The sequence below is a fragment of the Manihot esculenta genome, chromosome 7, assembly GCF_001659605.2.
Source record: "Manihot esculenta cultivar AM560-2 chromosome 7, M.esculenta_v8, whole genome shotgun sequence".
NCBI lineage: Eukaryota > Viridiplantae > Streptophyta > Magnoliopsida > Malpighiales > Euphorbiaceae > Manihot > Manihot esculenta.
Window position 1 is genome coordinate 1,178,516 of NC_035167.2, and position 16,442 is coordinate 1,194,957.

The 16,442-nt window shown below is 34.3% G+C and overlaps 1 protein-coding gene across 3 annotated transcripts; it reads left to right on the forward strand.

Moving 5' to 3' along the window:
- Nucleotides 1-6,878: 6,878 nt before the first annotated feature.
- LOC110629798 (putative disease resistance protein RGA4) lies at nucleotides 6,879-11,273 on the forward strand. Of its 3 annotated transcripts, XM_021776933.2 has the most exons (5): nucleotides 6,879-10,065; nucleotides 10,166-10,236; nucleotides 10,334-10,446; nucleotides 10,557-10,839; nucleotides 10,935-11,273. In XM_021776933.2, the coding sequence occupies exons 1-2, from the start codon at nucleotides 7,086-7,088 to the stop codon at nucleotides 10,183-10,185; spliced, it is 3,000 nt and encodes a 999-aa protein (XP_021632625.1). In that variant the 5' UTR covers nucleotides 6,879-7,085; the 3' UTR covers nucleotides 10,186-10,236; nucleotides 10,334-10,446; nucleotides 10,557-10,839; nucleotides 10,935-11,273. The 3 variants fall into 3 exon arrangements, with proteins under 3 accessions (XP_021632625.1, XP_043814310.1, XP_043814311.1); XM_043958375.1 differs by having other exon boundaries at nucleotides 10,334-10,846; XM_043958376.1 differs by having other exon boundaries at nucleotides 10,334-10,688.
- Nucleotides 11,274-16,442: the final 5,169 nt, after the last annotated feature.

The window sequence follows — 16,442 nt, forward strand, 5'->3', positions numbered from 1 at the left end:
AGCTCACCTTGGCCGAAAATGGGGAAAAGCTCGCCCGTTTTCGGCTAAGGGACCCTTTTATAGTGGCTGGCCAGGCCACGTTCGGGGGCCGAATGTGCCTCCGCATGCATGCCATGTTCGGCGGCCGAACTTGAGGTTCGGCGGCCGAACATGGACTTCCCTCACTTATGCCTTCGGGGGCCTAAGGCTCACCCGAAACACATGCATGTTCGGCGGCCGAACCTGAGCTTTCCTCCAAGGTTGTTTTTATTCAAAAGCTCATTTCCTTTTCATTCAAAATCATCAAAAACATTAAAACATCTCATGAAAACATGGTTTTACCCTTCTAGAGGTCTCCGACATCCGAGATTCCACCGGACGGTAGGAATTCCGATACCGGAGTCTAGCCGGGTATTACATTAGGGATCCCGGTCTTCTACCTCCAGGAGGTCTCTATGTCTCAAGGAGGTCTTCTGATGCCAGGAGATCTTGGGGATCCTGGTCTTCTGCCTCCCTGAGGTCTCTATACCTCAGGGAGTTCTTTTGACGAGATTCAGGATTTTCCTACAAAATAAAAGCTTGCACAGATCGTATATAATGAGAATGCTCGATGTTAATTCGATAATATTCGTCAATTTATAATGTGTCGCACATGTCACTTAATTTCATATTTCATATGAACATAAATTTATTTTTCGATAATTAACATCAAGGCATTAATTGCAATTGAATGCAAGATATTTTATTCTGCCTAATAAAAACTATCATAAAAAAGGTTATTTGTCCAATCACGCAAGAAATCAATTTTAAAACAACCAGCAATTCAGGTGGTAAAATGAATTAATCTGACCTCGATAAAATCGTTTAGAAAACGAGACAGAAGCACACTTAAGCGCATCCCAGCACCACTTCGCTCGACGCGCGCCTTGAACTGCGTCGCCATACTGTAGGCGACAAAACCACCATAACTTAGCCCCCCGAGATCCATGTTCCTAGCATTAAGTGCATCCATAAGAGCCATGACATATTGGGCCTGAAACGCCTCGATCCGCTCGGGTCAGGTCGTGTGGGAATCGCCGAAGAAGAGGAGGTCAGGGGCATAGAGATTGAATTTCGTGAATTTTGGGGACCCAGCAGTGCATGACGGTACCATTGCAGAGATCGGTGGTGGAGGATTTGAGGCCCGCCTTAGTACTTCTTTAGTTTAAACGCAGAAAACTAGCAACGATGGATTTGCTAAGACCGATGGCTTTACGCGAACCACAGCAGAGAGCGGCGACACGACGCGACAATCATTTTTATCCGACCCGAAATGTGAGCCCGATCTCCACCGTGGCTCCGACCTCGATCACAGCTCTAAGCTCGAGCACGGATCCGACCTCAGCGAGTGAAATGTGAGCCCGATCTCCACCGCGGCTCCGACCTCGATCACAGATCTAAGCTCAGGCACGGATCCGACCTCAGCGAGTAATCTAACGCTGTGGTCGTCGGATTTGCCAGGTTCCTTTCTATCTTGCTATTCCGACCAACCAACTTACTGATTCAAATCTTGAGAGCAATCTGGCCATTCGAACAGGAATGCGGGATCGTCCTCAAACATAGCTCTGGCCTCAAGCTTACATCTATCTGACTTCACGATTTCAATCTCAAGCTTGAGTCCGTCGACTATTAAGCATGGGCTGGTTTATTCATGTAGTTCAATGCCCAGTCGGGTTCGTGATGTATACTGGGAATCTCGTGTTGGTTTGCTGAAGTTGTTTTTTTTTTTCTCATATTTGCTTTACCGACTTGTCTGAGCTTTTCCTTCGACCCGTTGAGTGTGGTTTGCTAGAACCTTCCCACTCAAAAGCTGATCCTCTGGTAGTATCTGTTTTAATTCTTGAAAGTTGCGGTTTCTCCATTTGCCGACGTATGGTGTTGGCTCCATCATGTCCACTAACAGGTGGCGTCGTGCCGACCTCGCTTGTTGGAGTTCGGCCGGGCTAGCAACCTTCTTTATTAGCAATTTCTTCACTAGGTCGACACATCTTTGGCAGCTCGGGCGTTTTCCAACCTTGCTATCCCAACCCACCGACCTTTCGATGCTCCGATCTATGAACTCTGTCGAAGTCCTCCATCAAAATTTGTGCTCGGCAGAGTTTGAGTTTCTTGCTCAAAGCCTTCCATACTCCTCCTCTCTAATTCATAGCAGATCTGCTCATCTAACTTTTACAACATATGTACTGTTGATCTCACAGTTTCAACAAATATATACATCATCTGAAGTTTCACTTCGTCAGACCTCAAAGAAAGAATTAGTAGTAATAAAATTCAATAAATGTTAAAATAAACTATCTAAAAGACTATCAATATATTCTTGAACTAGTTGGATCTTTCTTTTCAGCTGGGTTATTCAGCTGGGTTATTGTTGATAAATCTCTAGCTTTCTTTTCGCATAAGCTTTCATACCTTCATGTGGATCTCAATGGGTGGATTTAGGAACTCCGGTGACGAAAAGATCTCCTTCGTTTCCCACAGACGGTGCCATTTGATAAATCTTTTTCTCCTCCTCCTCCATGATAGATCTGGCTTTCTTCTGGGTCCATCCTTTTTGAGCTCCCTGATGGGTCTGTCGAATGGGTCTCTCCATGTTCTATTTGATGAAAGGACCTGGAAAATAAGAAAAAACGGTCAGGGGTCCTCCGAGTATGCCCCGGTGGAGACCCTCTGACGTTCAAATCAGGTTTCATGAATAAAAGTAGTATATTTAGGCAAGAGTTGCAGAGAGAAAATAAAAATGGAGTCTAGGAAGGAGGGGGGAAGAAGTGAAAGCCCCTTTCTCTCTACCTCTGTTGTATACCTCTCTCTCTGCTACAGCGTTAGCTGTCTCTGTTACCCAGCCCCGTACGTACGGATGTGTCAGGCACATGCTCCATGCGTAACGGCCATTTAATTCCTCCCAGTACGCGTGTAAGCAAGTCTGCTGGATATGTGGGCCGGACATCCCTTCTCATTGAACCCGGACTCATGGTGGACCCAATCTACCCCGCGTCTCCGGATCGGGGCTTGAGAGGCTGGATCGATCTTGCTTAAGGAGGGCTTGATGGGTTTTAGGCTATTGTTCTCTTCTTGAGCCTGGTCTCACTCAGGACAAAGAAAGCCCGTTGATCATCACTTAGCAATAAAATAAATAAATTATCTCTCTTCTTGTCAGAGAAATATATTTCTTTTCTTTCCAGTCTCTTCATTTTCTTTTTCAGATTTACTAAGCTTTTTGCTGTGCTTTTTTTCTCTTCATTATTGATCTCGCATTTATAGTTTTTGAGTTAGAATTGATCAGATTTAAGCAATCACGTGAGTCAGTTGATTTAATGATATTTTTTTAATGATTTTAAAAGCATCTCCTTTCTAGTTTGAAGTTATTAAAATTCAAGTAGTCTATCCCTTTTAATTTAAGTTGATTTAATGATACTTTATAAATTTTTAGTAGCATGACTGCTATGTTTTCTGTGAATATGGAATAGATTGCTTGCGATCTTAATAGTCAGTCTCCTTCCTTCAATTGTCGTTTTCTATGTAATTTGCGTTGCATTAATCCTCTATTTATTTTGTATTCAATCTAACAATTTTGATTTTAGTTCAATTTGACTCAAAAAAGTTAGCTTATTAATTTTTAAAAGTAAATCAAATAAATGAAATAATTTTAGTCCAAAATCATAAAATTAAGTTTATTGATCTTTTATTTTAGATCAATAAATTAAGAAATTTAAATAAAAATTTTAAATTTGAGCTAAATTAAATTTAAATTGAAACTATAGATTAATTTAAAAAAATTTAAAATTCAATAAATTTTCAAATTTTCAAATTTTGATTATTTGTTTTTTTTAACTCTTTAGTATGAACCACTCATCACTTCAGACAAGATGCGAAGCTTTAAGATGTGGACCACAAGCTAATATAAATAGACAGTAGTTTTTAAAGATTTGGAAAATCTTTAGTTAAATGTTGTCATGTGCGACCTGACATTTTTATTTGTTTTGTTTTTACTCTTCCTGCAACACTCATCTCATAAAAATTAGCTTTTTATCTATTTAAAGTTGAAAATTAAAAAAAATTATCAATTTAAATCATTCATCAATTATTTATAAATTTAAAATTTAACCGTTAAATATCAAAATTAATTTTTAATGTCTTTTATAAAAATGTTAAATTATTATTATTATTTTATTAATTTTTAAAAATAGCCCTGCACCACTCGTAATAGCGGCAGATCATGATTTATTTATTTTTAATTATTAAAATATTATAATTATATTAATTAATATATTATTTTTATATTATATTAATTTGATAATTTTATTTATATTATATTTTTATTATAATAAATTTTATTAATTTTAATATATTATTATAATAATATTATAATTAAATAATACTAGTTATAAATTTATTGATATCTAATTATTATATTTTATATATTTTATTATTTTTAATATATAAAAATATTATAAAAATTGATAAAAAAAATTATAAAAAATATTTAAAATTATAATATTATCTTATTATTAAATATATATATATATGAGTATTGAATTAAATAATTAATAAAAATAAATAAATAAATTAGAGAGACTAATTAATAAATTTTTTTACATTATAATAATAAAATAATAAATTTTATAAACTTCAACTTTTGCTAAATACTAACCTTACCCTTATACTTGTTTGGAAAGTCCAATTTAGTCCATCTTCCACTTTTTTCCAAATTAGCCTAGAAGTGCTAAAATACTTCATGATTTTTGGACTACACTCCTTTATATGAAGAAGCTCAATTTCTTGATATTCTTTATTTTTTAAAACTCCTAAGCTAATTTAAACAAAAAGTTTTAAAAGGACTAAATTGAACTTTCCCAATAGTTAGAGGACTGACATAGAACTTTAATAACTTTTGAGTATTAATTTATGAATAAGATTTAAGGAGATAAAAGGGATGAGAAAAGAACCTGTGGATGAGTAACAGAAAATATTACAGTATGAAAAACTGCTTCACATCCATCAACTACAGCATTTCCTTTTATTTATTATTGGGAAAATTACTTTTTAGTCCCTGAGGTTTAACGTAATTAACACTTCTGTCCCTCTATTTTGGCGACCCAACACTTAAGTCCCTCACTTTCTCTTCCGTCCAAATTCGTAGTCCTTCCGTCCAAAATAGCCGTTTGAGACACGTGAATTGACAAAATTAACCCTCACTACTTCTCCTTCTTCTCTTTCTTCTTCTTCTCCTTCTTCTTCCTACCATTTTCTGCAACTTCTCCTTCTTCTTCTTCTTCTTCTTTTCCTTCTTCTTCCTACCCTTTTCTGCAACTTCTCCTTCTTCTTCTTCTTCTTCTTCTTCTTCTTCTTCTTCTTCTTCTTCTTCTTCTTCTTCACTATTCTAATCTCAAGTCTATTCCCATCTCTTTCATCTTCTTACTCTACTTGCTCTGCTACCACTTTCATTTATCTTTCTCTCTCTAAACCCACCATTGCACAACACCACCAGCTCCTCCGTTCTTCTTCTGGGTCTGATCAGAAAGAGTGAAAGATTTCTTTTTTGGGTTTTCTTTTTGGTTTTCTTTATTCTTCTTTTATTATTATTATCATCATTATCTCTAATCTTGTTCTGATTTTGAATTTAATTCTAGGTGATTATTTTGTCTTTGATAGTGATTTCCACCACCACCTTTATGCTTTTCTTTTTCAAATAGTGGATTTCTTTCTTTTTTAAAAAAGATGCTGCCAAATGGAAGTTGCAGATGAAATAGCCAAGGGTTTATCTTATGATTCGGGTGTTGAAGAACACACACGAATTCAAAATCACCATGGCTGCAACAAGTTAGGCTTTTGTTTTCTTGGTCTCTGAGGATAATCTGACAAGAAAATGAGGAGAGAATGGAGGGGGAGGGTATCATCACAAGAGCAAGGCATCATGGGAATCTTTAGCTTTGGCTATATACTGGTGCTGCTTCTTCTTCTTCTGCAAATGGAGAAAACATGAAAAAGAAAAAAAAAATAGGAATTTCACATTAAAAGAGGGGTATTTCTGGAAAAAATTATCACTTCTCACTTTTGACTCTTTGACCAAACGGTTTAAATGGACGGAAGGACTACAAATTTGGACGGAAGAGAAAGTGAGGGACTTAAGTGTTGAGTCGCCAAAATAGAGGGACAGAAGTGTTAATTACGTTAAACCTCAGGGACTAAGAAGTAATTTTCCCTTTATTATTTTAAGTTTATTGATCTTTTATTTTAAATCAATAAATTAAGAAATTTAAATAAAAATTTAATTTTGAGGTAAATTAAATTTAAATTGAAACTATGGATTAATTTAAAAAATTTTCAAATGTTGATTTTTTTTTTTTTTAACTCTTTAGTATGAACCACTCATCACTTCAGACAAGATGTGAAGCTTCAAGATGTGGACCACAAGCTAATACAAATAGACAGTACTTTTTAAAAGATTTGGAAAATCTTTAGTTAAATGTTATTGATGTGCGACCTCACATCTCTATTTGTTTTGTTTTTACTCTTCCTGCAACACCCATGTAATATTACTCAGAATGGAGACATGGTATGACCCACCACATTTACGTTGCAGCAGACTTTAATGCTCTTCTTGACGTCTCTCCATCGTCTTAATTTCTTTTCCTTGGCTCTCATTTCTGGACTAAGATTTCTGAAAATTATTTCTTTCAGTTTCAGTTTTTATTTAATTCAAAAAAATTATTATTTACTTGCTTTAATATAAAAAAATTATTTATGTGATAATCACACTCGTAGTAAATTGTTTTCTGTGATAAAACTAAAGATTTTATTTGTTCAAAAAAATAATTTGAGTTTATTAGGATTTTAATGGAAAGTTGATTCAGACTTCCATGGATAAAGAAAATTGACAGTAGTACGACTTTAGCTTAGCTGTCACCCATTACATCTTTATCAATCTGATACACGCCGTGGACTTAGACACTTAGACTTCAAATGCAATTACAGTCTGTTGTTGTCTTATAAATATTAGTCATTTGTTGTCACCATCTTCTTCTTCACAGCAACATTTCATCCTTTTACAATCAAACCAAAACACCCAAATGGCCGACGGAGTTCTCTCTAACGTTGTCGGAGATATCATTACCAAGCTGGGTTCTCGAGCCCTTGATGAGATCGGATTGTGGTGGGGCGTCAAAGGTGAGCTTAAGAAACTTGAGGCCACGGTTTCTAGTATTCGCGATGTTCTTCTGGATGCTGAGGAGAAGCAGAAACTTAACCGTCAAGTGAAAGGCTGGCTTGAGAGGCTAGAAGAAGTTGTTTATGATGCTGATGACTTGCTAGATGACTTCGCCACTGAAGCTCTAAGGCGCCGAGTGATGACTGGAAGTAGAATGACAAAGGAGGTATGTCTCTTCTTTTCGTCTTCAAATCAACTTGTTTATGGTTTTAAAATGGGTCATAAAATTAAGGCGATTAGGGAGAGGCTAGCTGATATTGAAGGTGATAGAAAATTTAAGTTAGAGGTTCGAACTGATCAGGAGAGGATTGCATGGAGGGATCAAACTGAGTCCTCTTTACCTGAAGTGGTTATTGGGAGAGAGGGTGACAAAAAGGCAATTACAGAACTTGTATTGTCTTCCAATGGTGAAGAGTGCGTTTCAGTCCTCTCAATTGTTGGAATGGGAGGGTTAGGGAAGACGACTCTTGCTCAAATCATATTCAATGATGAACTGATTAAGAATTCATTTGAGCGAAGAATATGGGTGTGTGTTTCAGATCCTTTTGATGTGAAAATGATTGTTAGAAAGATTCTAGAGTCTGCAACAAAGAAGAAACCAGAAGATCTTGAGTTAGAAGCATTGAAATCTCAACTTGGAGAAATTATTGATGGAAAGAAATATCTGCTTGTTCTAGATGATGTGTGGAATGAGAATGGAGAAAAATGGCAGAATTTAAAGAGATTATTAGTGGGTGGCTCTAGTGGAAGTAAGATATTAATAACCACTCGCTCTGAAAAGGCGGCAGGTATATCTAGCACAATGGCACAACATGTTTTGAAAGGGTTGTCTCCGGATGAGTCTTGGTCTTTGTTTTTGCGTGTAGCACTTAAGGGACAGGTGCCAAACAATGCAAATGTAAGAAAGATTGGAGAGGACATTTTGAAGAAATGTTGTGGAGTTCCTCTTGCTATAAAAACTATCGCAAGTCTCTTGTATGATAAAAATCTAGAAACTGAGTGGCCGCTCTTTTTAAGAAATGAACTCTCACAAATAAGTCAAGATGATAATGATATCATACCAACACTGAAGCTAAGTTATGATCATCTCCCATCACATTTGAAGCATTGTTTTGCATACTGCGCATTATATCCAAAAGATTATGTGATTAATGTGAAAACATTAATCCATCTTTGGGTTGCACAAGGGTTTATTGAGGCACCATTTACGAGTGATCATCTCGAGGATATTGGGCGTGAATATTTTATGATACTGTGGCGGAGGTCATTTTTCCAAGAGGTGGAAAGAGATAACTTTGGAAATGTCATAATTTGTAAAATGCATGATTTAATGCACGATCTCGCAACCACAGTCGGTGGGACGAGAATCCAGCTAGTAAATTCTGATGCACCAATTATTGATGAGAAGACCCATCATGTAGCATTGAATTTGAATGTTGCATTACAAAAAATTTTTAATAATGCAAAAAGAGTACGATCATTTCTTTTGCTTGAGAAACATGATTGCAAAGAGCTGTTTATTCATAAAAACTTAAGGTGCTTGCGTGCGTATCATATGAGATATTGTGGCATTAGGTTGAGTGATAGTGGCATTGAAAAGGTGGATAGTTGTATAAAAATGCTAAAACATCTAAGATACCTTGATGTTTCTCAGAATGGGAAACTTATGGCACTTCCAAATTCAATTACGGATTTGCTGAATTTACAAGTATTAAATGTCTCTTATTGTCACAAGCTCAAAGAATTGCCCAAAGATATTAAAAAGCTTGTGACTCTTAGGCATTTATATTGTGAAGGTTGTCCTTTGACTCATATGCCACGTGGGCTTGGGCAGTTGACTTCACTTCAGACGTTGTCAAAGTTCGTGATGGCAAAAGGGCATATTTCCTCCAAGGATGTTGGAAAAATAAATGAATTGAATAAACTTAACAATTTGAGGGGAAGTCTTGAAATTACAAATCTAGGATTTGTGGATAATGAGATTGTAAATGTTAATTTGAAAGAGAAGCCACTCCTTCAATCGTTGGAATTACATTGGGATCAGGGTTGGGAAGTTTCAAATGTTGATAGAGATGAAATGGCATTCCAAAATCTCCAACCACATCCCAATCTTAAAGCGTTAAATGTCCATGGCTATGGAGGCAGGAGGTTCCCAAGTTGGTTCTCTTCCCTCACGAATCTTGTCAAGGTCGATATATGGCGTTGGAAGAGATGTCAGCATCTCCCACCAATGGATCAAATCCATTCTCTTCAACGTCTAGAGATTGGGGCATTAGGTAATTTAGAATACATGGAGATTGAGGGACAACCAACATCATTCTTTCCATCCCTAAAGTTTCTCAGGCTATGTGGTTGTCCTAAGCTTAAAGGATGGCAGAAGAAGAGGGATGATTCGACAGCACTTGAGCTACTCCAATTTCCTTGTCTTTCATATTTCTTTTGTGATAACTGCCCGAATTTGACCTCCATCCCTCAGTTTCCATCTCTCGAAGAATCACTATATTTGGAGAAAGCAAGCCCACAACTTGTGCACCAAATATTCACACCATCAATCTCTTCTTCTTCCTCGATCATTCCTCCTCTCTCTAAATTGAAGCACCTTTCGATTAGGGACATTGAAGAGCTCGAATCTCTACCTCGAGATGGACTGCGGAATCTCACTTGTCTTCAAACACTAACCATTGGTACTTGTCCGGCATTGAAGTGTCTGCCTCAGGAGTTGCATTCCCTCACCTCTTTACGAACATTGAGTATCGTGGACTGTCCCCAATTGAAGGAAAGATGTGGAAATAAAAAGGGTGCGGATTGGGCTTTCATTTCTCACATCCCAAATGTTGTATTTCGTAAGTATCCTTTTGTCATTATTTCTTTACAATCAAGGTCAATAATAAAATTTATTTGCTTTATAATAAAATTTTAACCCTTTTTTTCCCACACATACAGACTGGAACCAGAAATTCTAATAAATTGGGAAGTGAGAAACAAATTCAAAGAGATTTTAAATGCATTGGCAGGTCATTCTTCTAACCATCATTTTTATTTATATTTTAATGTAATTCTGCCTTTATTCTTTTCGTGGATATAATGGATTAATTTTGACTCTATGTGCAGAAGTTTGAGTGCACCATGTTGAAACCTTATTTAATTAAAGGAGAATTCTGGGTGCATATGTTCTTGCCATCAATGGCTCATCAAGTATGAGGAATCACATGGATGCTTGGCAGGTCATGCTTCTAAGTTCTCTCCATTTTATTTTTATGATTATTATTGTTTTATAATTTTGCCTTCCTTTGAATTTCACAAAATTTAAAGATTAATTTGATTCCATGTGCAGAAGTTATTAGAACAGACATTAAGAAACCACAACTACATGCCATGGCAACAATTACTTGACTGGCTTTGCACAGAAGAATTTCCACACATTGCACGACTACTTTGAGAGTGTCGCCAAAAGATTCATACAAAGGTGCTTCTCAAAAACACGAGTTTAGAATTGTGAGAGAAACTTCTCACTCAGATTCTTTGTACTAAAAACACAATGAAAGTACAAAGAATCAGGCACTAAAAACACAATGAAAGTACTCCCTTTCTTCCATCTTCAAAAAACAAGCTATACAGTAAGTTGTAAGGACTCCACTTGTAATATAAAATCCTCCTAGTTATTGCTTGTAAAGAAAATCAGTGACTTAATGGTGACTCTGGCTTGAAACAGATTTCAAACCAAGCCGAAGATGGTGGAGATTCACTAAGCTATGCAGGTCGTGTCCTTGACATACTGGAATTAAAGCTCGCAGGGACAAGTTTCTTATCTGTCACAGTTTAGAAAACAACTCAATAGTTGCGAAGCTGAATGATGGAGTTTTGCGTACTTCTTTGAATGACATGCTCTATCTGTTTCTTTCATCCAACATGCAATACTCAAAGTTACCCATGCTGCAATTTGTTTCTAATATCTCTGATTTTAAGTAGTTTTCCTAATAATGTGTTCATTCAATGCAAATAACATCATTTTCCCTTTTTTCCTAATTAAGAAATCAGTTTTGGTTATAAATTTGTGTTGCCAGAATGTGTAAGAGCACTGAATTTTAGATGAATTTCGTGAGAGTATATCACAAAAACCAGAAATCAGATAGAGCATTAAATGGATTGGCTATGAAATCTGAATATAAAGGAACTTCCTCAGAAATCAGACCAGAAATTGCATAAAATGAAGTCAGAACCAGAAGTAATACATAAAGATTAGATCCACAGCTCCAAAGCCACAAGCAAAGTCAGTATAAAATCAAACCCAACCAAGAAATTAAACAGCGGAACCTCATTAAAAAAATTTAAGGTTCATCAATGACCCAATTGAGATTGTAGGCCAAAAAGAGACAGATAGGATAACCAGACTACTTTTTCTTCTCCACTTATTTTTCCTTTGAATTAGTTCTAAGTTCTAACAATGGTCTAATTTTTGCAAGCCAAAAAATAAAAAAGCAAGGAATTTGCAAATATAGATGCTAAAGATTTTATTTTTTCAAAAAAGTGCTAAAGACTAGGTAATTTACAATCAAGTCACCCTTCTCTATTTAAAATTAATCACTTAAGTTTAAAAAAAAAAATACTAAAATATCTCTACTATTTTAAAAATTTAAAAATTATTATTTTTTTAAATATTTTACTATTTAATTTTTATATGTTCATAAAATTTATTAATTGATTTATTAATTTTATAAAAAATTTATTACATAATCATTCAATATCAAAAATATTTTAAATTTTTTTAAAAATAAATTAATTTTTAATATTTTAAAATTTTAATAATGTTTTAATATATCTTTTTAAAAATAAAAACATCAATTAATGATTAAATTATAATTTTTTCTTTAAAATTTCTAGAAATTTAATAATTTATTTATTTGATATTCTCCTATAACGTTACAATATGATTTATAAAATCAGTTTATTATTTAATTCTCGAGTGTTGCTGTTATTTATAATAATTGCAAGACTTTTTACATTTGGGTGGGCCGGATCCTAAAAAAGAATACATTAAGAATACATTTTGTTTACTCTGAAGTTCTGGATAAACATCATATTTCTCCCACACAAGGTAAACATCAAAACCCAATAGTCTTACCTTTGTTTACTCTGAAGTTCTTCACAAAAAAAGAAAAAGCAAAGCATTCACCTTGTTAAAACCTTATTTATTTAAGGAAATTTCTGGGTGCAAATGTTCTTGGCGAGAGGAACTTCTCACTCAGATTCTTTATCAAGTGTTTGTGCAGTAAAAACAAAATGTGAGCACTCTTCTTCTGTCTCCAAAAATAAGCGATTCAGTAATATGAAATCCCCCTAGTTATTGCTTGTAAAGCAAATCTGTGATTTAATGATGAATCTGGCTTGAAACAAATGCTAAATCAATAGTGTGAAAATCCTCCATCTAGCAGTTATCTTCATAACTTACACCTGCGGCGAAGATGATGGAGATTCATTAAGCTACGCAGGTTGTGCCCTTGACATCCCGGAATAAAAACTCACCGGGATAAGTTTCCTGTCTGTCGCAGTTCAGAAAACAAGATACAGAGTAATCTTGCTGAGCGGGAAGCAGAAATGAAGCTGAATGATGGGAGTTTTGCACACTTCTTCGAATGACTTGCTGCAGGCCTGCGTATTTCAGGATCTAAATTCTCACTCGAGACCTCTGTTTTGATCATCCAACATGCAATGCCCAGACTCAACTGTGCTGATTTTTTTTTTTTTTCTAATTTCTCTGATTTTAAGTAGCTTTGCTATTATGCTAATCATTTGTTCATTCAATGCAAATAACATAATTTTCCCTTTTTTTCCTGAGAAATCAGTTTTTATATAAATTGTGTTGCCAGAATATGTAAGAGCCCTGAATTTTAGATGAATTTTGTAAGAGTATATCACAAGAACCAGAAATCAGATAGAGCATTAAATGGATTGGCTATGAATTCTGAATATATTTTGAAAAGACCGAATTAAATCTGAATTGGTTATTATTTTTCTTGCGTCTTATTATTTGGAATGAGATATGAAATCAGATAAAAGAAAAAAAAAAAAAAAGAAAACTTCCTCAGAAATCAGACCTGTAATGAACTTCATCTACCAGTGAAACAAGTGACGCATATAATATGTTTATATTCAGTTGTATACAAATTGATACATATTTTACAAATTGTATTGGTTCATTTTTTTCAAGTAAAGACAATCCTGAAGGGCAATGATATCTTGCACCAAAAGAAGCTAAAAGACAAATGAACTTGAAAGGAGAATGTAATATTTGTGTTGGGAGTTGGAGTAAGAATAAATACTAAAATTAGATATTGAAAACCGTAAACGGGTATTTAAGGAGCTGGAATAAAGAATAAATAATTAAATACTGAAATTATATATTTAAAATTAAAAATTAATATTTAAAATTAGTAGTGAATTGAGAAAAAAAAAATTCAAAACTCTTTTTTAAGTCTCTCCCTCTCTTGCTAAAAGATTATGATTCATGGAATAAGTAGTCAAAATGAGACTGATTACACAAATTACAACAGATATTAATAACTCTTACAAATAAAATAAAAAAGCATGGTTAAGGTACGGTGAATTGTACTACAATCATTTAACTAACCATTATATCATTGCATCTACAATAAAAAGTATACTTTAAATGAAACATTAACTAAGATTTAAGCAACCTAAGTATCTAGAAAAAATCTCATCAATCAACACTTCTTGAGATTTTTTCTTGATACTCCAAGCTTCTTTCTTAATTTTTCAAACTTACTTGCAATGCAGCAACTTGATCTCTGAATTTTTTCTCTACTTCTCTTAGAAAATGAAATTTCACTTTAATGTGCTTAGTTATTCCATGTTAAACAGAATTATTTGCAATGGTAATAGCTGATTTTTTATCATACCATATAACAGTACACTTGCTCAATTCCCAAATTCTTTAGTAGTTTCCTAAGCCAAATTGATTGATTTAAAGCACCAATAGCTGAAATATATATTCAGCCTCAACAGTAAATTAAGCTACCACATCTTGCTTCCTTTAATTCCAAGAGAAATGACTTGAACTAAGAAAAAAACATAGCTTAGTGCTCTATGAATCATCAATACATCAGCCAATCACTATCCACATAACCTTCAAGCTTGACAACTTTTCCTCTTTGAAACCATAAGCCAAATTCAGCAATACCCTTCAAGTATCTCAATAGTCTCTTACCCGCAATAAAATACAATTGACTAGGAAAATACATAAATTTAGATAATAAGCTTGTTGAATACATTAAATCAGGTCTAAAAGCAATCAAATATAGCAAACTACCAATCAAATTTTTGTACAGTGAAGCATCTGCTAGTTCAGCTCTATGATCCTTGCTAAGTTTCTCATTCACAATAAGAGGAACAACCACAAACTTGTATTTATCCAAATTAAACTTTTTCAGCATTTCAAGAGCATATTTCCTTTGAGACATAAAGATACCATCAGCACCTTGCTCAATTTCAAGCCCAAGAAAATAAGTCATAATTTCCAAATCTGATTTTTCAAATTCAGATTGCATTCTCAGCTTAAAATTATCCAATAACTGAGAATTTCTACTAGTCACTAACATATCATCAATATAAAGTGACACAATCAGCTGAGATTCATCTCCAACATTATTTACATACAAGGTTAGCTTATTTTCACTCCTTCTAGATCCATTTTGGATCAGATGTGAGTCAATCATTGCATACCAAGCTCTTAAAGCTTGTTTCAGGCAATAAAGTGCCTTCTTAACCTTATACACTTTGTCTTCTTAGCCCTTACTTCAAATCCTTCAGACTGCTGGATATAAATCTCCTCATTTAGCAAATCATTCAAGATTGCAAATTTGACATCAAAGTGAAACACTTGCCAACCATTTTAGATTGCTAAAGACAACAACAATCTAATAGTGTCATGCTAGCAACTGGAGTAAAAGTATCTCCATAAGCAACCCCTGGTTGCTGAGCATAACCTTTCATAATAAGTCTGGCTTTGTACTTGAAGATAAAGCCATCAGAATTTAATTTAATTTTGTAAATCCACTTCACACCAATTACATTTTTACCCTTTGGTTTGGAAGCCAATTCCCAGGTTTCATTCTTTTTAATTACTGCAATTTCTTCTTTTATAGCATTCTGTCATTTTTTAGTTTGAGAAGCTTCTTCATAGCAGCTTGGTTCTGCCACAGCCACATTACATCTTTCATAAATCTCGGAAAGAGACTTAATTTAAAGGCATGTGCTTCATTATCGAAATTAGACTCCTTTTCAGATTCTAAAACAAAATTAGACTCGTTTTCAGATTATGAATCAGAATTAGATTCTTTTTCAAATTTTATATCTCCATTGCTAGAGCTTTCAAAAATAACTTTTGGCTAACATAGAGTTTACTGCTCCAACAATATGCTCTTTCTGAAAGTTCCAATAGGCTCCTTCATTAAACTTCACATCTCTACTAACAATCACTTTCTTGGTTTGCACATTATAGATTTTTTAGCATTTTGATGAAATTATATAACTTAGAAAAATACTCAAATCAAATTTATCATCTAGCTTCACTCCCTTGACATTAGGAACAAGTATGTAGCAAACTTATCCAAAGACCTTCAAGTGGCTTGCAAAAGGCTTTGACCCAAACTATGCTACAGCTGAGTTTTCCCTTCCACTGCTCTAGTAGGAAGTCTATCAATAAATACACAGTTGTATAAATAGCTTCAGCCCAAAACATCTTTGGTAGCACTTTCTCTTTCAACATACATTTGGCTATTTCAATAATTGTTATGTTCTTTCTCTCAGAAACTCTATTCTATTGAGGTGAATAAGAAACTAAAAGTTGATGTTAAATACTAGTATCTTCATAGAATTTGTTAAATTCATTCGAGATATACTCTTTACCATTATCAGACCTCAAAATCTTAAAGGCACAACCACTCTGCTTTTCAATTAAAGGTTTAAATTTTTTAAATACATTGAAAACTTGACTCTTACTACTCAGAAAATACATTCAAGTCATTTCAGTCAAGTCATCTATAAAGGAAAACCACATTGTTAAAAACTTAGTCATTTACAAAAAATTACAAATTTGAAAACAAAAGGAAAAGTAAATTTAATTAAAATAACAAAATAAAACCTTTATTTTAAATTAATTGGCGAGAGGTGTACTAAGAAATTTTATTTTAGAAAGAAGTGC

What these genes read in the sequence shown, in the direction of transcription:
- LOC110629798 (XM_043958375.1), top strand. Translation starts at nt 7,086, where the DNA reads ATGGCCGACGGAGTTCTCTCTAACGTTGTCGGAGATATCATTACCAAG. An exon ending in CATCCCAAATGTTGTATTTC is followed by an intron (nt 10,066 to 10,165) that starts GTAAGTATCCTT and finishes CCACACATACAG; the next exon opens with ACTGGAACCAGAAATTCTAA.